This window comes from Sphaeramia orbicularis, chromosome 11 (genome assembly GCF_902148855.1).
Source record: "Sphaeramia orbicularis chromosome 11, fSphaOr1.1, whole genome shotgun sequence".
NCBI lineage: Eukaryota > Metazoa > Chordata > Actinopteri > Kurtiformes > Apogonidae > Sphaeramia > Sphaeramia orbicularis.
In genome coordinates this window covers 22,823,545-22,838,742 of record NC_043967.1, presented here as the reverse complement: position 1 = coordinate 22,838,742, position 15,198 = coordinate 22,823,545, and the positions used below count along the sequence as shown (strand labels likewise).

Here is a 15,198-nt window from a genome sequence, read left to right as displayed (position 1 = left end):
CACAGGCAGGAAACAGGAATTCAATTAATATTCATCTGAGAACTTTAGGACATTAATATGGGACTTTAAGAACACCAAAATTATCATATTCCACAAACAAAACCAAAATGCTCCATTGTTCCTCTACCTGATACTGTTCAAGGACATTGTTGCAATAAATTTTGTTTTTCCATTTTGTCACTGTCAGTCTTTTAAGTGGTCACAATTCATTTTGCTCCCTTTGTCCTTTTGTAATGTAAATAGAGCAGTTGAAGTCATCCCACTGAGTCTGTTGTATTGTTCTTCAAACTGCACACCATGGTGTAAACTCCACTAAACAACCCACTGTTCCTCTCTTAGTAGGTGTCATGATCTTTCCAAACAATGTGTCTGTACAGAATTTAAGCCTTTAAGTTTAGAGGGTAATTTTTTCTCTCACAACACCTGACTGAACTGCATGAAATTACGTACATTATTTGGACTTCAACAAAATAACAGAACACAAACTGTTCCCATATTATTAAATCAAAACATTTTTGTTGAATCTAACTTAATGTACACTATACATACAGTGCCTTATGTACTACTTTGATATTACAGCTTCCATATGAAAGATCTGTATGCGATTACATGAAGTTTATGTTGAAGTCTGTGTTACGCTGGGAACTGGACTTTTATTTATGCTAATTTCATGAACAAATGGAACACAGACAGAATCCAACAACTTGACATAAGCACAAACAAATCTCACATATAGAATTGTAAGGTACACATATTCACCACTAACTTCCTGCTAATTAGCATATTATTAATTCATTCATCCTCTGAACCCACTTTATCCTCACTAGGGTTGCGAGGGTTGCTGGAGCCAATCCCAGCTACCTATGGGTGAAGGTGGGGTATACCCTGGACGAGTCGGCAGTTCTTCACAGGGCTGACATATAGAAAAGAACAACCAATTACTCTCTCATTCACACCTATGGGCAATTTTAGGTAGACCAATTATCCTATCCGTGCATGTCTTTGGATGGTGAACGGAACACAGAAAGGAACCCACGCAAACGCAGGGAGAACATACAAACTCCACACAGAAAGGTTCCTGGTTAGAATTGAACCCAGGACCTTCTTGCTGTGAAGTGACAGTGCTAACCACTGCACCACTGTGTCTAATTAGCATATTAGCACATTAATAATACATTGGTTCTTTTAGCCATTATTGGCGACATGGTAGTGCTGTGGTTGGCACTGTCATCACACAGCAAGAAGGTCCTGGGTTCAAACCCAGTGCTGCTCAGCTGGAGCTTCTCTGCATGGAATTCGTAGCCTTCACCCACTGTCACTCAAAAATCCAAATGTGGAAATTGTAAATGTGAGAGTGAATAGTCCTTCCTCTATGTATATCAGCCTTGTGATGAATCAACGACAACCTAGCTTACACAGAGCAAAGGCAGACTGTGGAACCCTCCAGAGGATTAAGCGGTTACAGAAAATGAACGGATTACATCAGTGAATGAAAACACACTTCTAGTATTCTCTATGTCTATTCTACAGATCAGATTCTAACCCATAAACTAATAATTTCCCCCTCCACAGCAAATGAATTACTGCTTTTTGACAGTAAATATGGGAATTGTTGGTATGAGTTATGTGGTTACTGGGAGAAAGTTCTTACTTGAAATACAGTCAAATAAAATGACTAATAAAAAGCAAAAATGACATACAAGCATGTTAATAAGCAAGTAGTTAATGGTGAGTATATGTTTATTATTTTAATGTTACTTTCATGTTTACCGACAACTATTTATGGCACCCAAAAGTACAGAAACCTTTGTGGACAGTTGAACTGTTTCCTGCCCCTAAACAGTGAGTTTGAGGACACAATAAGTGGTTCTCAAACTTTTTACAGTGAAGCACCCCCTGAAATATATTTTAAGCCAAGTACCCTCAACTCTCACTTCAGCATTTTTGATTGAAAAAATGAGGAAAAAGTGTTCCTGTGCTAAAGGTGTTTGTTTTGATTTTCAACACTTTGTAAACAAACAATACATATTTAACTTTAATATATTAAAAATAACACACCTTTATAAGAAAATTTTGTGTGAAAAATATAAACTGAAAAGTGCCCTCTTTCATTGATAAGAAAAATAAATGAAACAGTCATTAATGAATAAATAAACCTTTTACCACCAAAAAAATAATTACCTAATTACTCAAATTAACTCAACTTGATAAACATAAAATAGAAATGTTCTTAGCATGTTACCAAAGCTTAAACAAGATGACTGACAATAATAATATAAAAAATAAAAATATTGAAATTAAATAAAATCAGGAGTGGTTTACTATATGAATGAATATATTGTGTTTTATATTTCAGCATTAATTCTCATTATTTATTTTGTATTCAGTACATGATGATTTATTTAATGCATTTTCCCCAAAAAATTTGAAGTACCCCTTAAGCTTCTTCTAAGTACCCCTGCAATAACATGACAACCTGATAAACAGTAAAAGTAATATTGTCTGGTCAGGAACTTATCCAACTTATCTTAGCAAACTCTCGATAATCCAGAAGAGATTCCTGAGAACAATCTCATTGTCTAGTAGATACGAACCATCTGCACCAATTTTTAGGAAATATTCAATTCTACCCATTCATGAACTCAGTGTTTATCACTCATGTTTATTTGTGCACAAGTTTATCAATAATAAGCAAGATCTTCTGGACACTTTTCATAATTTTTTAGTTTTTCATCCGATTTACATTTACACTCAACTAGACATAGCGACAATCTTCATTTACCCTTCTGTCGAACATCTGGTCATCAATTTAATATTTTATTTAGAGGTCCCAAATTGTGGAACAATCTAGACATGTCTCTAAAGTCTATATTGTCATTTACATCTTTCAAAAACTCACTGAAAAAACATCTCCTGTCCTGACTTTTTCAGTGTTTTCTATATTGTTAATTGTTGTTTAATTATTGTTTTCTTATGTTTGTACATTCTACTTTTTATTTTATAATAGATGATGGGAGTGGAACTCTGTACAAGCCCTTTGGGCTTCGTTCCCTCCCTGCACTGTTTTTATTGTGCTAAATAAATAAATACAATACAATACAAATACAATACAAGTATCAAATTCAATAAATGATCTACTTGGACTAGATTCTGCTGAGAAGTGAATAATCAGAAACCTTTGAAAGGTCAGAGTAAAATGTGGAAATAGCATAACTTTTTCTGCCCGCACATACTGTACAAACATACAATATAAACACACAAGTACAAGTACCATTAACAATGTCACAGTCAAGTCTATTTATAGTTCTAAAATAAATAAAACTGCTCACTCCCTAGCAAAGCTTTGGGACCCTTTCCATTGAAAGAGTGTCAATAGCACCTGGCCTGGTTTCAAAGTCATTACAAACCCATTTGACATTGTTCAAACTGAAGCCATTAGCTAGAAAGGCTATTTTATGCTCTACACCACTGACTGTTATAGTGCTAGAACAAGGTAGTATGCATTAACAGACTTACCCAAGAGAGGGTTCTCTATAATTATATGTCACTGTGCAATGTTCGACTTCTGCCACGCTCTATAGGGATCTTAAATGGCTGATATTTTTTTCCTGATTTCTCTTAGCAATGTGCTGTTATATTTCAAAGACAATATTTTTGAGGGCTCTGAGTGCTGCGCTGCCACTTTGAGTGACATAAAACCTGCAGAACTATGAAAGACAAGGGGCATTGATGGTTCTCTCAACAACAGGATCAGACGAAAGCTGGACAAGGGAGGATATGGAGGGTAAGGGGGTGACAGCTTTTCCACAGTAGTCAAACTTTTATAGTAGATAAGGGGAGTCAACCCTGCTGACTAGAATTTTATTAGATCTCTTCATTTCTCCTCAGAGGGATGGATGTTCATCTGTGCTCTAACAAATGAACCCTAGCTGTTGATATGCATAACATTCTCCAGAGCCATGCTAGTTTAACAGAAGAGGTGTTGTTTGATATGTCTTTATCTTATCTTAATATATAAAGCCCGCACCTTTCTGCAGTGAGATAAAAATCAGCCTGTTAAAAAAAGAGGAGATCCTGTTATTTTCCTCCCTACCATCCATTAAACTACTCCTTTAATTCCTGTGCTGGAGGTGAAGTTCTCCTTGAGTGCTGGCTAGAGATCAGCTCTGGTGTTCCTTTAATATAATTAAACCATTAGCAGACTTGTGAAAAAAAACAAAACAAATCTGTCACCATGTACGGTTTGAAGCCATGTAACTTCATCACACTCCATCTGATCTCCCCGCTCTGATGTCGCACTTACCGTAGCTAACGTAGCTGCGTCCACGGCACATACTCTACAAGACCATTTAAGGATACAAAACTTACCTGGGGCCAGATGCGCCACTAAACATGGAATTTGCACTCATTTTCATGCACACTCTTTACATACACATAGGATAGTTCGTGACATCTGTATACATTCCTCGATATATTTCAGATCGCACATGTTGGTGTGTAGGAGGTATATGTACAGATTTGTGTTCACTACAGCAGTTATCACAGTTACACTGACTAATGATGAGATGTAAACAAAACTTGCTCCATCTGGCTCCCGCAGTATATTTTCACGGTGCTAAAGCTGTCTTTGTGCTTAAAATGTAAAATGTGATGGGGTTGTGCTGATTTTATATTCACAGTTGGAATGAAACCATGCCCTTATATTCCTATATTTTGCTTCCTGAAATTAATGTTCTCTGGAAACTGTGTTCTCAAATTACAAACTATACATGAAGGGGACATTTATTCTTGCAGGACCTTCTTTTTTAATACGTAGCAGTTCACGCATTTGCATCACTGATACATCAGGCCCAGTTTTTAATCAGTAGATAAAGAGCCACCCTCTTCTCCTTTGCTCTCTACATTTACTTACGATTTTTCCAGGCAAACCCGGATTCCCCGGTATCCCGTCGTTTCCAGGGATACCCTAAAAAGAAGGAACTGAGGTTGAACTAGTTTGTTGCCGATCAAATGCTAGCCACTCCCATCTCCACCAGTGGTCAAACCCAAGTCAAAGGGGTTAGGGTCAAAGTCATAAAACCTGTTCCCTTTCTTGCAATGAGTTAGAAAACTAGCATTTTCTTCAACAAAATAGCTACATTTAATAATGTGAATATTTGCATTAAGAACTAGTATGGCTTTGTTGATTATTACATTGTTAAACACATTACCTCTTCCATCCAGTCACCAACACCACCTCTGGTCTTTGTTACACCTTTGACTCTTGCAGCAAAGAACAAAGCAACAATTTATTTGAAGGTGTGCTCAACCGAAACACTATAAATAGGTCTAATTGGGATTTTGGATGTATGCTACTTAATTTTTTACAATTTTATTCTTTTAAAGACAAACCTTCAAATAACTGTTCATGTCTTAACTGACATTGCCCAGCTTGTTGAGATGCTCACCAAATGAGTTAAAGCCGTAAGCATCTGATTGGTTAGTGCATTTCATCATCTGATCCTGGTTATCTCAGCTTCTTTTTGAGCAAGCTCTTGGATTATATGTAAACCATGTTTTATGTCCTACATGCACATTGTGGATTTCACTGACCCATCACGTTGCAAAGCATACCAAAGCCTTTCTCGAGTATCTCAAGTTGCCAAAGCTGAATCAGAGGTAGCTTCAAGTTCAATTCAGATGAATTGAGCAGCTGCTGAATTGAACTAAGGAGAGCCCCCCCCCTCCACCGTTCTCCTGCCCCATTCTCTTACCTGGGGTCCTTGAATTCCATGGACACCTTGAGGCCCAGGGGGGCCAGGTGGTCCAGGAGGTCCTGGGGGCCCCTGCAACATAGAAAGGGACTGTCACACATTGTATCATACAGTCACAGGCAATTATGGAAGAAAGGAGTACTGGGATATTTTTGAAACAAAGTTTGCAAGTTAATATAAGCTTTCAACTGAAGTTATCAGATAAGGCTGACAGATCAGACCTGAGGGCCAGGTTGCCATGTGCTTCCTGAAGCTCCTGGAGCCCCCTGCAAGGCAAGTGTAGTCAAAATCAGAGTAGCGCTACGTGTGAAAGTTAAGTATAATACAACTAATGTAATTGCACAGACATATGCAGAGAGAACACAGCAAAGGATGAATGTTGATTGTTTTGCTCAATAACCCCTGATTCAGACTCCTGCGTGGAGGTAAATATTGTAAAAATTAAATGATGCTATTAATTAAATGCGTTTTGTGTGTATGAGTGCATACAGAGTACATTTTTCAGGATGCATATACTCACAGGTCCACCTAGGCCCGTGTGCATTGACATTATGCAGTTGCACTCTCCAGGTTCACCCTAAAAAATACATTAAAAAAAGAGGCATAAAAAGATAAAGTGAAACCCTTTGCACAGTTTTAAACCTTGGCTGCAAATGTGGATCCTCATTCAACATTTAGAATACTCCACTTACTGTGAGAGAAGCCAAAGTCTTTGAGCATTCTTTGCTCTTTTGTCTTTTGTTCATTTTTATGTAACCCCCAAATGTCATTTATCAAAAGAGACTAGATAGATAGATAGATAGATAGATAGATAGATAGATAGATAGATAGATAGATAGATAGATAGATAGATAGATAGATAGATAGATAGATAGATAGATAGATAGATAGGAAATAAAAACTGTGAAAAACTGAAATCAACTTCGTTTTTTCCTTTCCTTCAAATTGCACTGTAATTGCTATGTTTGTAATTAACTTCAGCAAATCACATTTGATATAATTCTTTTTTGAGCTTTAATAAATCAAAGCTTTCCTTAATCTAGACTCAAACTAATCTGTTCCTCAGAATAACAATAAAACTACACAGACAGAGTAAAACTAAACTGAAATCAAAAAACAAACTGGCTGTATTACAAAAAAAAACTTCTTCAGGTAGTTAAAATCACAACAATAATTACAAGCCGGCAATTATGAATGTGTAATAAGAAAAAACAATATATTTACAATTTTTTCCACTATTTGCACAAACACTGGTTTAACTACAATAAAGTAAGACTAGTAAAAATGTTAGAATATTTCTAGGCCTTTTTTTTTCTCTTTCTTAACTTTCTTAAATTCCCTCCTTTAACTCAGACTTCACGAAAGATCCTGTCCCACATCTTATGCCTCTCCTGACCCTAAAGCGGTGCCTCTACCAGTTCTTCATCTCTCCCACCCTCTCAGTGACAGTCTGGACTGGTGGCTCTGATGAATGCGGTAATTAATAGTCTCACACACTCTCTCTTAAAGCCCCCAAACTCCTCTTGTCTGCCAGCAACAGTACACTTGTCACCTCCACTGCTACTCTATGTGTGCCCCGAGGCCGGTGTGTGCATGTGTGTGTGTGCTTGTGTGTGTGTGTTTGTGTGCATATGTGTGTGCATATGTGTGTGTGTGTGAGGTGTGGGGGGGTGTTGAACCATCTCTTGCGATTACCATCTGTTCCATTCCTTTATATTCAAACCCCTGCAGATCCCTTCATCCAAACAAAACGGTAGACTTACCTTGTCCCCCTTAGCTCCATCACGTCCCTGCAAGAGAAGGAGACAGCACAAAGCACACACACAAACTGAGAGAGGCACACAAACATTTAGTTACTCTTGCTTTGTTGTTCCAGAAGAAAGCTCACGGGGCAGTGAGCTGAGCGTAGATCAGGGGACAGAGGATGAGATGGAAGCAGACATTGCCTCTGTTATGGATCGAGGCAGACATCCTTGGTTACAAATGATGCCTAAATCAAGGACAATTCCCAAAGAAGCTCAAAGAAAATTAAAACTCTGAATAGACGCTAACAAAGAGGGAGCAACTCTAGCTTGCCACTTAAATTTCTTTTGCATGTCTTCAAATTACTGATGCACATGCACAACAAAAATGTAATTGCAATTATGGGAACACACTTTAGACAATAAAGGAACAAGACAACTCACAGGTCTGCCATCAGCTCCTGGCAACCCCGTAACCCCTCGTGCACCCTCTTTGCCCTGTGGGTTAAAAGGTAAATAGGACACAGTATGTAAAAATTCAGTGTACAAGTACATTCGATGGAAAGCAGATATATGAGTTTATGCCTATATGCATAGTCAAAAAAAAAAAAAATAAATAACAGTATTATATATATATATACATATATATATATATATATATACATATATATATATATATATATATATATATATATATATATATATATATCATACCGGAGGTCCTGCTACTCCAACTCCCATTGGGCCCTGTGGTCCTGGAGGTCCAGTTTCTCCACTGGAGCCCTGTTAAAAGAAAATACTCAGTGTAAATATGTTTCATGCTGTTCATTTGATTGCATACTGCAAAAATGAGCCGGGCTCCAGCCAGGCTTTTTTTTTTTTAAACTGCAATTACCTTCTCCCCTACAGGGCCATCAGGGCCAGTCAGTCCTCTGTCACCACGAGGTCCCTGCACAAAACTTTCAATTTAGGCCAAAATTAACAAGAGGGAGTGTGGCGAAAGAGGGCTTTAGAGAAACTTACAGGAAGTCCAGGAAGTCCTCTTGGTCCCTCTTCACCCTAGGACATTTTATATGAAAAAAAACCCCAAAAACAAAGAAGTTAGTTAGGTTAGGTTAGGTTAAGTTTCAGTGGGTTGGATTTGTGTGAGTGACTCTGACAAGAACTAAATTGTGACGGTTAAATGACTGGGTCAGAGCATCTCAGAACTGCAGGTCTTGTTGAATGTTCCTGGTCTGCAGTAGTTACAACCTTACCAAAAGTGATCTAGCAAAGGACAAATGGATCTACACCGAATTAGGCATCTGTGGAAATACAACTTTACGACCACTGTGCCAAGTACCACTGAGTCCTCCAATGGTATGCTGTGGTATCTGGCAACAAGATCATAGAAAAAAATCCTTTAAGTCCAGTAAGTTTCAACATGGGGCCTCCATGAATCGGATATTCTTCGTCCGGCATATCAGCAGATGATTGATTGAAATCGGGATGTCCATCCTTGGACCATTTTTGGTAAGGTATTTACCACTGCAAAACTGGGAATGCACGAAAAGATCTGCAGTTATGAGTCATAATAATTGGGTCCCCATTTTTCCATTTCCTAACACATCAACATTTCAGATTAAATATTCACTTTCTACCTCATATACTGGACCTTTTGAAATATCCCAATCTAACGTAATAATCCACATTATTGCCACTTCACCTTTCAGTCATTAAAATGTTATGGCTGATTGGTGTTAATATATTGTGATGCACTTCTGCTTGTAAAAAATACAATTAGACAATATTTGTTGATCAGTTCTTTGTATCGACAAAGAATGCAGTGAAAACATTACGGCCCTGCACTGTTTTTAGATTTACTGCCATGTGTCTCTTGTTGTCATTAACTCTGAAAGGAAGGAAAATGTTAAACTGTGATATCATAGAAGGATATGGGGTTCATTACAGAGACCACAGCAGGACTGTATCTACATGGAAACTGTGTGTGCAAGCTGTGTGTAACAATGCTGCATTAGCAGTTCTCATAAAATGTCTTTAATTATCCAGATGTGGTTTTAGGACACATCTGCCGTACTTGTGGTCCTGGAAGGCCCACTCCTTCGAGTCCAGGTTCTCCCTACAGGGGGAACAGGGCGATATCGATTAAAAACTGTAAGTGATACATGAGCATACATCTGCATTTTAAGGAATATAATGATGAGTAATGTGATTGGTCATTCATACCTTGCTTCCTTTGGGACCAGCGGGCCCCTGCAAACCTGGTAACCCAGGTTTTCCCTAGCAGGAGAGTAATAAATTGATCGTAAGGAAGGTTTATAGTAGACGAGGTACTAAGTCACATTCTCCTCATATCATTTTCTCACGTTTTTGCCAGGCTTCCCTTCTCCTGCAGGACCAGGTTCTCCTCTCTCTCCTTTGGGTCCCGGGACAGCCACACCATCACCCAATGCAGCACCAAGAGTTGGACAGCTGGTGCAAGCATCACCCTGGCAAATCACAACACATGAGCACCATGACACAGTATCCTTTTGGAAGTATCAGTAACATCTGCGCTCCTGGATGGAAATCTGCTCAAAGGAATCATCCATTAAGAAATGTCTCTTGTCAATGTGGCAACCATTTAACAAAACAAAACTTGTTTTCAAAGTGGTCCACAGATGCATAATAAGATGAGGCCAAGATACTGTTAAACACAAATTAAGCGTTTAGACCGTATTTACAGTCTCACCTTTATTACACTTAAGCTACGACTAAAACTGAAACTAATACTGAATGAAATAAAAGTAAAAAATTAGTCTTCAAAAACACTACTACAAAATACAGACCCATGGAACCAAAACAAAAAGAACTGCAAGTAATATTACTTTCATTTACAGTTTGGTTTTGGTTTTGCTTTGGGTTTTCATTATCAAGCTCTCCTGTGTTTTTAGCGATATTAATGGTCCTTGCGTTCAAGAATAAAGTGTCTTTGTACAATATGGGAACTTTAATAAACATTTTAAAAATAATATTTCATAGCACATACTGCTTTATTCAACCTTTTTTTTCAGCCCCTAAAGGTTAATTCACAATACTTGAAAAAATTTAACTTCTAATGTTCTTGGAAAACTTGGATAACTAAAACTAATCAAAAAAAGAAGTGAAAGATTACAAAAAGAAAAAAAAAAAAAACAATTACAAATATCAGTACAGTAATAACTCTGCTATCTACCTTCTCTCCCTTTAAGCCCATTATTCCATCCTGGCCAGACTCTCCAGGCAGTCCCGGGGCTCCAGGAGCTCCGTCTAAGCCTTTTTCTCCTTGCTCTCCTTGGTCACCCTGGTAAAAAAAAAAAAAAAAAAAGGAAAATTATCTCTAAAGGTGCTGACAATAATCTTTATATAGTTTTCACACTGCTTTACTTTTAAGAGGTGGAAAAGAAATATACTTGCCAGTCTAATACTATCAGCTAATCTGATTTTATGTATAGATTAAATGTTCTACAACAGCATCTGCCTGGAAAAACCACAACTGAGCTGTCAACTACATTGAAATCCAACAAATAATCATGCAAAAATAGGAAGAGGATGAGTGTAATTTCATTTTTTTGGATAAAGTCATGATAAACTTACTGACCCAAACCCCTAAACCTTTACTTGAGATTCATACAAATATTGCTTAATGCATCACGTTAGATTAATTTTACATTTTCCTGGAGACATATTTGGTCTCTCCTCACTTTAACGAAGTGACTCTCGCTCTAATAGTCTCCACTGATTCCAAATGGTCTCATTCCTCCAGGTTAGCTACTAGGTTATTCAAGGTAGACTACTTTGTTATGTAGACACTGAGTTATTTAAAAAACACACCAGGAGACCAAGAGACATCCATTAGTTAGTTTTAAATTTATAGCTGACAACACAAATATTTAATGTGGTGTTCAGTTTTTGCTGTATCATTCCTGGGACATACTATGTGTCAGAATACATCACATATGCAGAGCAGCTTTGACAGTGTGACTAAGTACGAATAAGAAATTTACCTTTTCTCCTTTAGCGCCAGCAACACCCTGCAGGCCCTGTGTAAGCAAATAAAACGTGATGTAGAAATGCATGCTGACACACGTACAGTATGCAGGTTCACATGCACAAGCTCATCTGCAGGTACTGTGCAAAGCGTGTATCCATTTAAGTGAAAATAACTGTTGACATAAAGCTAACAGTATAAACACAAGGCATGTAATTGGGGTGGGTGACAGAATCCAACAGAGATTTATTACACTTAGCAGTGATTCTGTGGTGAGAGGAGAATCACTGCAGATCCTGTTTGTTCAATAAACATTAGTGGCTGATGCACCCTTGGGGTGAAATCCTTCAGCATTTCAGACTTTTCACTCATTCAAACGCTGAATAATCTCTTTCATTGTGGCAAAACAGTGGAAACTACTGTGGCTTCAGGGAATTTGTATAATGTGATTTCTATTATGAAGTTAGATCGTACTGACAGCTGTTCTGTAAGCACTTCAGATTTCAATTGAACAGCTCAACTGTTGAGAGATGCTGTCATTGTTTTACATCATACATATACATAGAAATGTACTAAAACAACTTGCTATAATAGCACAGTAGCATAATACTGAAGAACATAAATTGTAAGTTCAAAAATGGTGACAATACATATTGTACTACTATACACTTATAGTATATATACCATTGTGACCAGACAAGAAAGGAAGTAGATAACTAAATATGAAGTAAAATTGCACATCAAAAGACCTCGATGGAGCAGTCAACTTTCTCTATAAAAGGCTCTCAAATGTCGAACACACTGCCGACAGAAATAAATTTAACACAAGATATAAAAACTTTTAATAAATGCGTGAAAGGCTGGCTAAAGCAAAATCAGAGATGTGAGCATTTTTAATGATTCAGATTTTATTGTAATTTTATGTAACTTTGATGTGTGTGTGTGTATGTGTGTGTGTGTGTGTGAATATATATATATATATATATATATATATATATATATATATATATATATATATATATATATATATATATATATATATATTTGTAGCATGTAATTTTTTTTGCAACCTTAAATGTTCTTTACTTTTCTTTCTTTCTTTCTTAAAAGCCTGACCAGGGACTGGAGATAGAAACTAGCAATAGCTATAATCTCTTTATGTCAATTATCAGTTATTATAGCTTGTTTGTAACAGGTAGAAGTTATACTATGTAATTTGCATTGTCCTTATCAATAAACTTTATAAATAAAAAAATAAAATGATTCCATGGAAGACTAATAATTTAATGGCAGGTTGAAAAGCAGAGATTTTGTAAAAAGTCCCAGGTTGTTTTGCTCCTGAGCATCATACTAGTATCTCATGGAGAAACAGGAAAGCTTTGAGAAACACTGATCTTTCCTCATCTGAAGGTTGGTATCATATAATGCTTTTCTGATTTTGCCTAACACTAAAGCTAAAACACTTAAGACTCAATTAACAACTGAAACATATATAGTTAATCGCTTTTTATGGTTGTAATGAATTTTAATCAAGACCTCTTTTATGTCAGTATGGGAAAAAAAAAAAGAAAAGGATGATCTTTAAATTTTTTCTTGGTAGTTCTTCTTGGTTTAACTGGACTTGTTTAGCTGGTTTAGCAGTCCAGTTGAACTGAGAAGAACTACCAAGAAGAATGATGACCTGGGCAAATGAAAACCTACACAGTCATGATCTTTCAGTGTTCTATTGGTGACCTTGATATTTTTAACAAATGTATACTCATCTTCTGTGTTATTGTCATGCTCTGCCACTTACCCAAATTGGTTAACAGTAGTGTTAACCTAACATTTTCCTCATTACTTCGAGGAGAAGGTATTTTTTTGATGAGAGGAAATACTTTATTAAGCCACAAATCACGTTGCTACACACTAGCTGGGTATCCTCCAGTAACTTATGGCCAGACTATATAATACCACTTTTTCACAAGAATAATTCTAATGAGACTGAGGAACTTCATGAAGTGATATTAATTTCATAATATAGTGAGTTTTAAAACTAGTCACACGTGTATCTTCATAAGACATCTTAAGTTTTCTGTGTACAAATATGAATGTAAGCGTTGTCTTTCCTTCCGCACAAAACACACCTGTTTGCCTTCGGCTCCAAGGCCTGGAGGTCCGGCAGGCCCTGGAGGACCTGGTTCGCCTTGTGCACCTTTTTCTCCCTCAGGCACTTTAACATTTGAGTGTCCACTGCCAACTTCCAATGGCTGACACACACCACACTCGCCCTGGTAAATGGCAACATATCAGGAAGGTTACTTCACATAAACATCAAACTAAAAGATGCAAGATGGAATATATGAGTCCACACTTACCTTCTCACCCTTGAGGCCAGGAATGCCAAGACCAGGAAGTCCCTGTTCACCCTGTCAACACACAAATGTAGTATTATAATGATAAAGTACAAACTAAATAGTATTTTCCTTCAAAACGTGCACCAAACCTTCTATTAAATAATTAAGTATTCCACTCTACACTCTCACCTTTGCACCTTTGGGCCCATCCTTCCCTATGGGTCCTCTGGGTCCAGTTTTTCCCTGTTGTATGGACATATTTCACTTCATAGAAACACGAATCAGAATGTAAAGCAAGATCTTCAGTTTCAATTAGCTGAAACTTCACTTACCGGCTTACCGTCAGCTCCTTTACTCCCCGTGCTACCCTGCAGACAAGTAAAATAAATCACCATCTGAATTTCACAAATTGATAAAAATGAATGGCTGTTTTAAATTCACTTTTCATAATAATGTGTATCCTACAGGCAACCGTGTCAAGTGATTTTGGTTTCTCGTTACCTTGGCTTTTTACTAATAAGATCTCCGCTGTGTAAAATCCCCAAAGCACACAGTTTTAGGCCCTAAAATGAGTGCCCTGCTGTGATTATCTATCTTATAAGTCTATTAAGAGGCTCATTCAACAACGTGCCGGGTTCACCTTGTATGAGCCTTTAACAGCCTGTTATTGAGGTGACCTACTCTTGGGCCTGTTTCCTTTTATGTTACTTACCTTCTCTCCGTTAAGGCCAGGTGAGCCTGCGCTTCCTGCCTCTCCCTGTAGAGCAGAACAAGTAGACAATGCATCACTTTAATGAAGGTGCTTATCACTGTTCACACATCCAAGCAAACACACAAAGCAAAGGAAATCAGAAATAGATGTGTAGTCAAACCCAACAATTACCACATCAGTTTTCCAACACTATGTACGCTAGGCTATATCTCATTGTAAACCAAAGTCCTTAAACTCTACCAAGATAAGACTGTTTGTTATTGTTTTCACCTTGGAAGTATTTATGAGCATTTTGGAACTCTTGTTGTTTATTCTGAGGTACAGCTACATTAATTCTAATTTCAACATAACGTAGCACAGCGAGACTTACTTGCTCCCCTTTCTGTCCAATCCCAGGCTCTCCTTTCTCGCCCTTCAGCTTCAGGTTTTGGGTCATGGCGCCGCTGGAGAGCAAGTTAGCAGGTAATTCGCCAAGTGTGGGGCACACAGAACAAGGTTCACCCTAAAGAATGTGAACGAAAAAACATGGGTCAAGGATAATACCATTAAGGTACTAGCTTCCCATATTACTTTAGCAACAAGAAAACTATGTTATTAAGACAGATGCACATAAGGATACAAACAAGACATAAATGAGACTAAACTT

General features: G+C 37.4%; 1 protein-coding gene across 8 annotated transcripts in view; it reads right to left on the bottom strand.

Annotated features, from left to right (window-relative positions):
• Positions 1-15,198, bottom strand: part of col16a1 (collagen, type XVI, alpha 1) — a 144,569-nt gene that overhangs the window by 26,987 nt on the left and 102,384 nt on the right. For 7 of the 8 annotated variants that reach the window (XM_030147680.1, XM_030147681.1, XM_030147683.1 and 4 more), the window contains 20 exons: positions 14,923-15,054; positions 14,553-14,597; positions 14,173-14,208; positions 14,030-14,083; positions 13,862-13,912; positions 13,631-13,774; positions 11,521-11,556; positions 10,710-10,817; positions 9,862-9,984; positions 9,722-9,775; positions 9,573-9,614; positions 8,519-8,554; positions 8,391-8,444; positions 8,210-8,278; positions 7,940-7,993; positions 7,517-7,543; positions 6,274-6,330; positions 5,975-6,019; positions 5,754-5,825; positions 4,913-4,966 (listed from right to left, as the gene is read on the bottom strand). In XM_030147680.1, coding sequence (XP_030003540.1) covers positions 4,913-4,966; positions 5,754-5,825; positions 5,975-6,019; positions 6,274-6,330; positions 7,517-7,543; positions 7,940-7,993; positions 8,210-8,278; positions 8,391-8,444; positions 8,519-8,554; positions 9,573-9,614; positions 9,722-9,775; positions 9,862-9,984; positions 10,710-10,817; positions 11,521-11,556; positions 13,631-13,774; positions 13,862-13,912; positions 14,030-14,083; positions 14,173-14,208; positions 14,553-14,597; positions 14,923-15,054 — 1,293 coding nt within the window. The remainder of the gene's footprint in view (positions 1-4,912; positions 4,967-5,753; positions 5,826-5,974; positions 6,020-6,273; positions 6,331-7,516; positions 7,544-7,939; positions 7,994-8,209; positions 8,279-8,390; positions 8,445-8,518; positions 8,555-9,572; positions 9,615-9,721; positions 9,776-9,861; positions 9,985-10,709; positions 10,818-11,520; positions 11,557-13,630; positions 13,775-13,861; positions 13,913-14,029; positions 14,084-14,172; positions 14,209-14,552; positions 14,598-14,922; positions 15,055-15,198) is intronic. The other variant, XM_030147682.1, reaches the window with a different exon arrangement.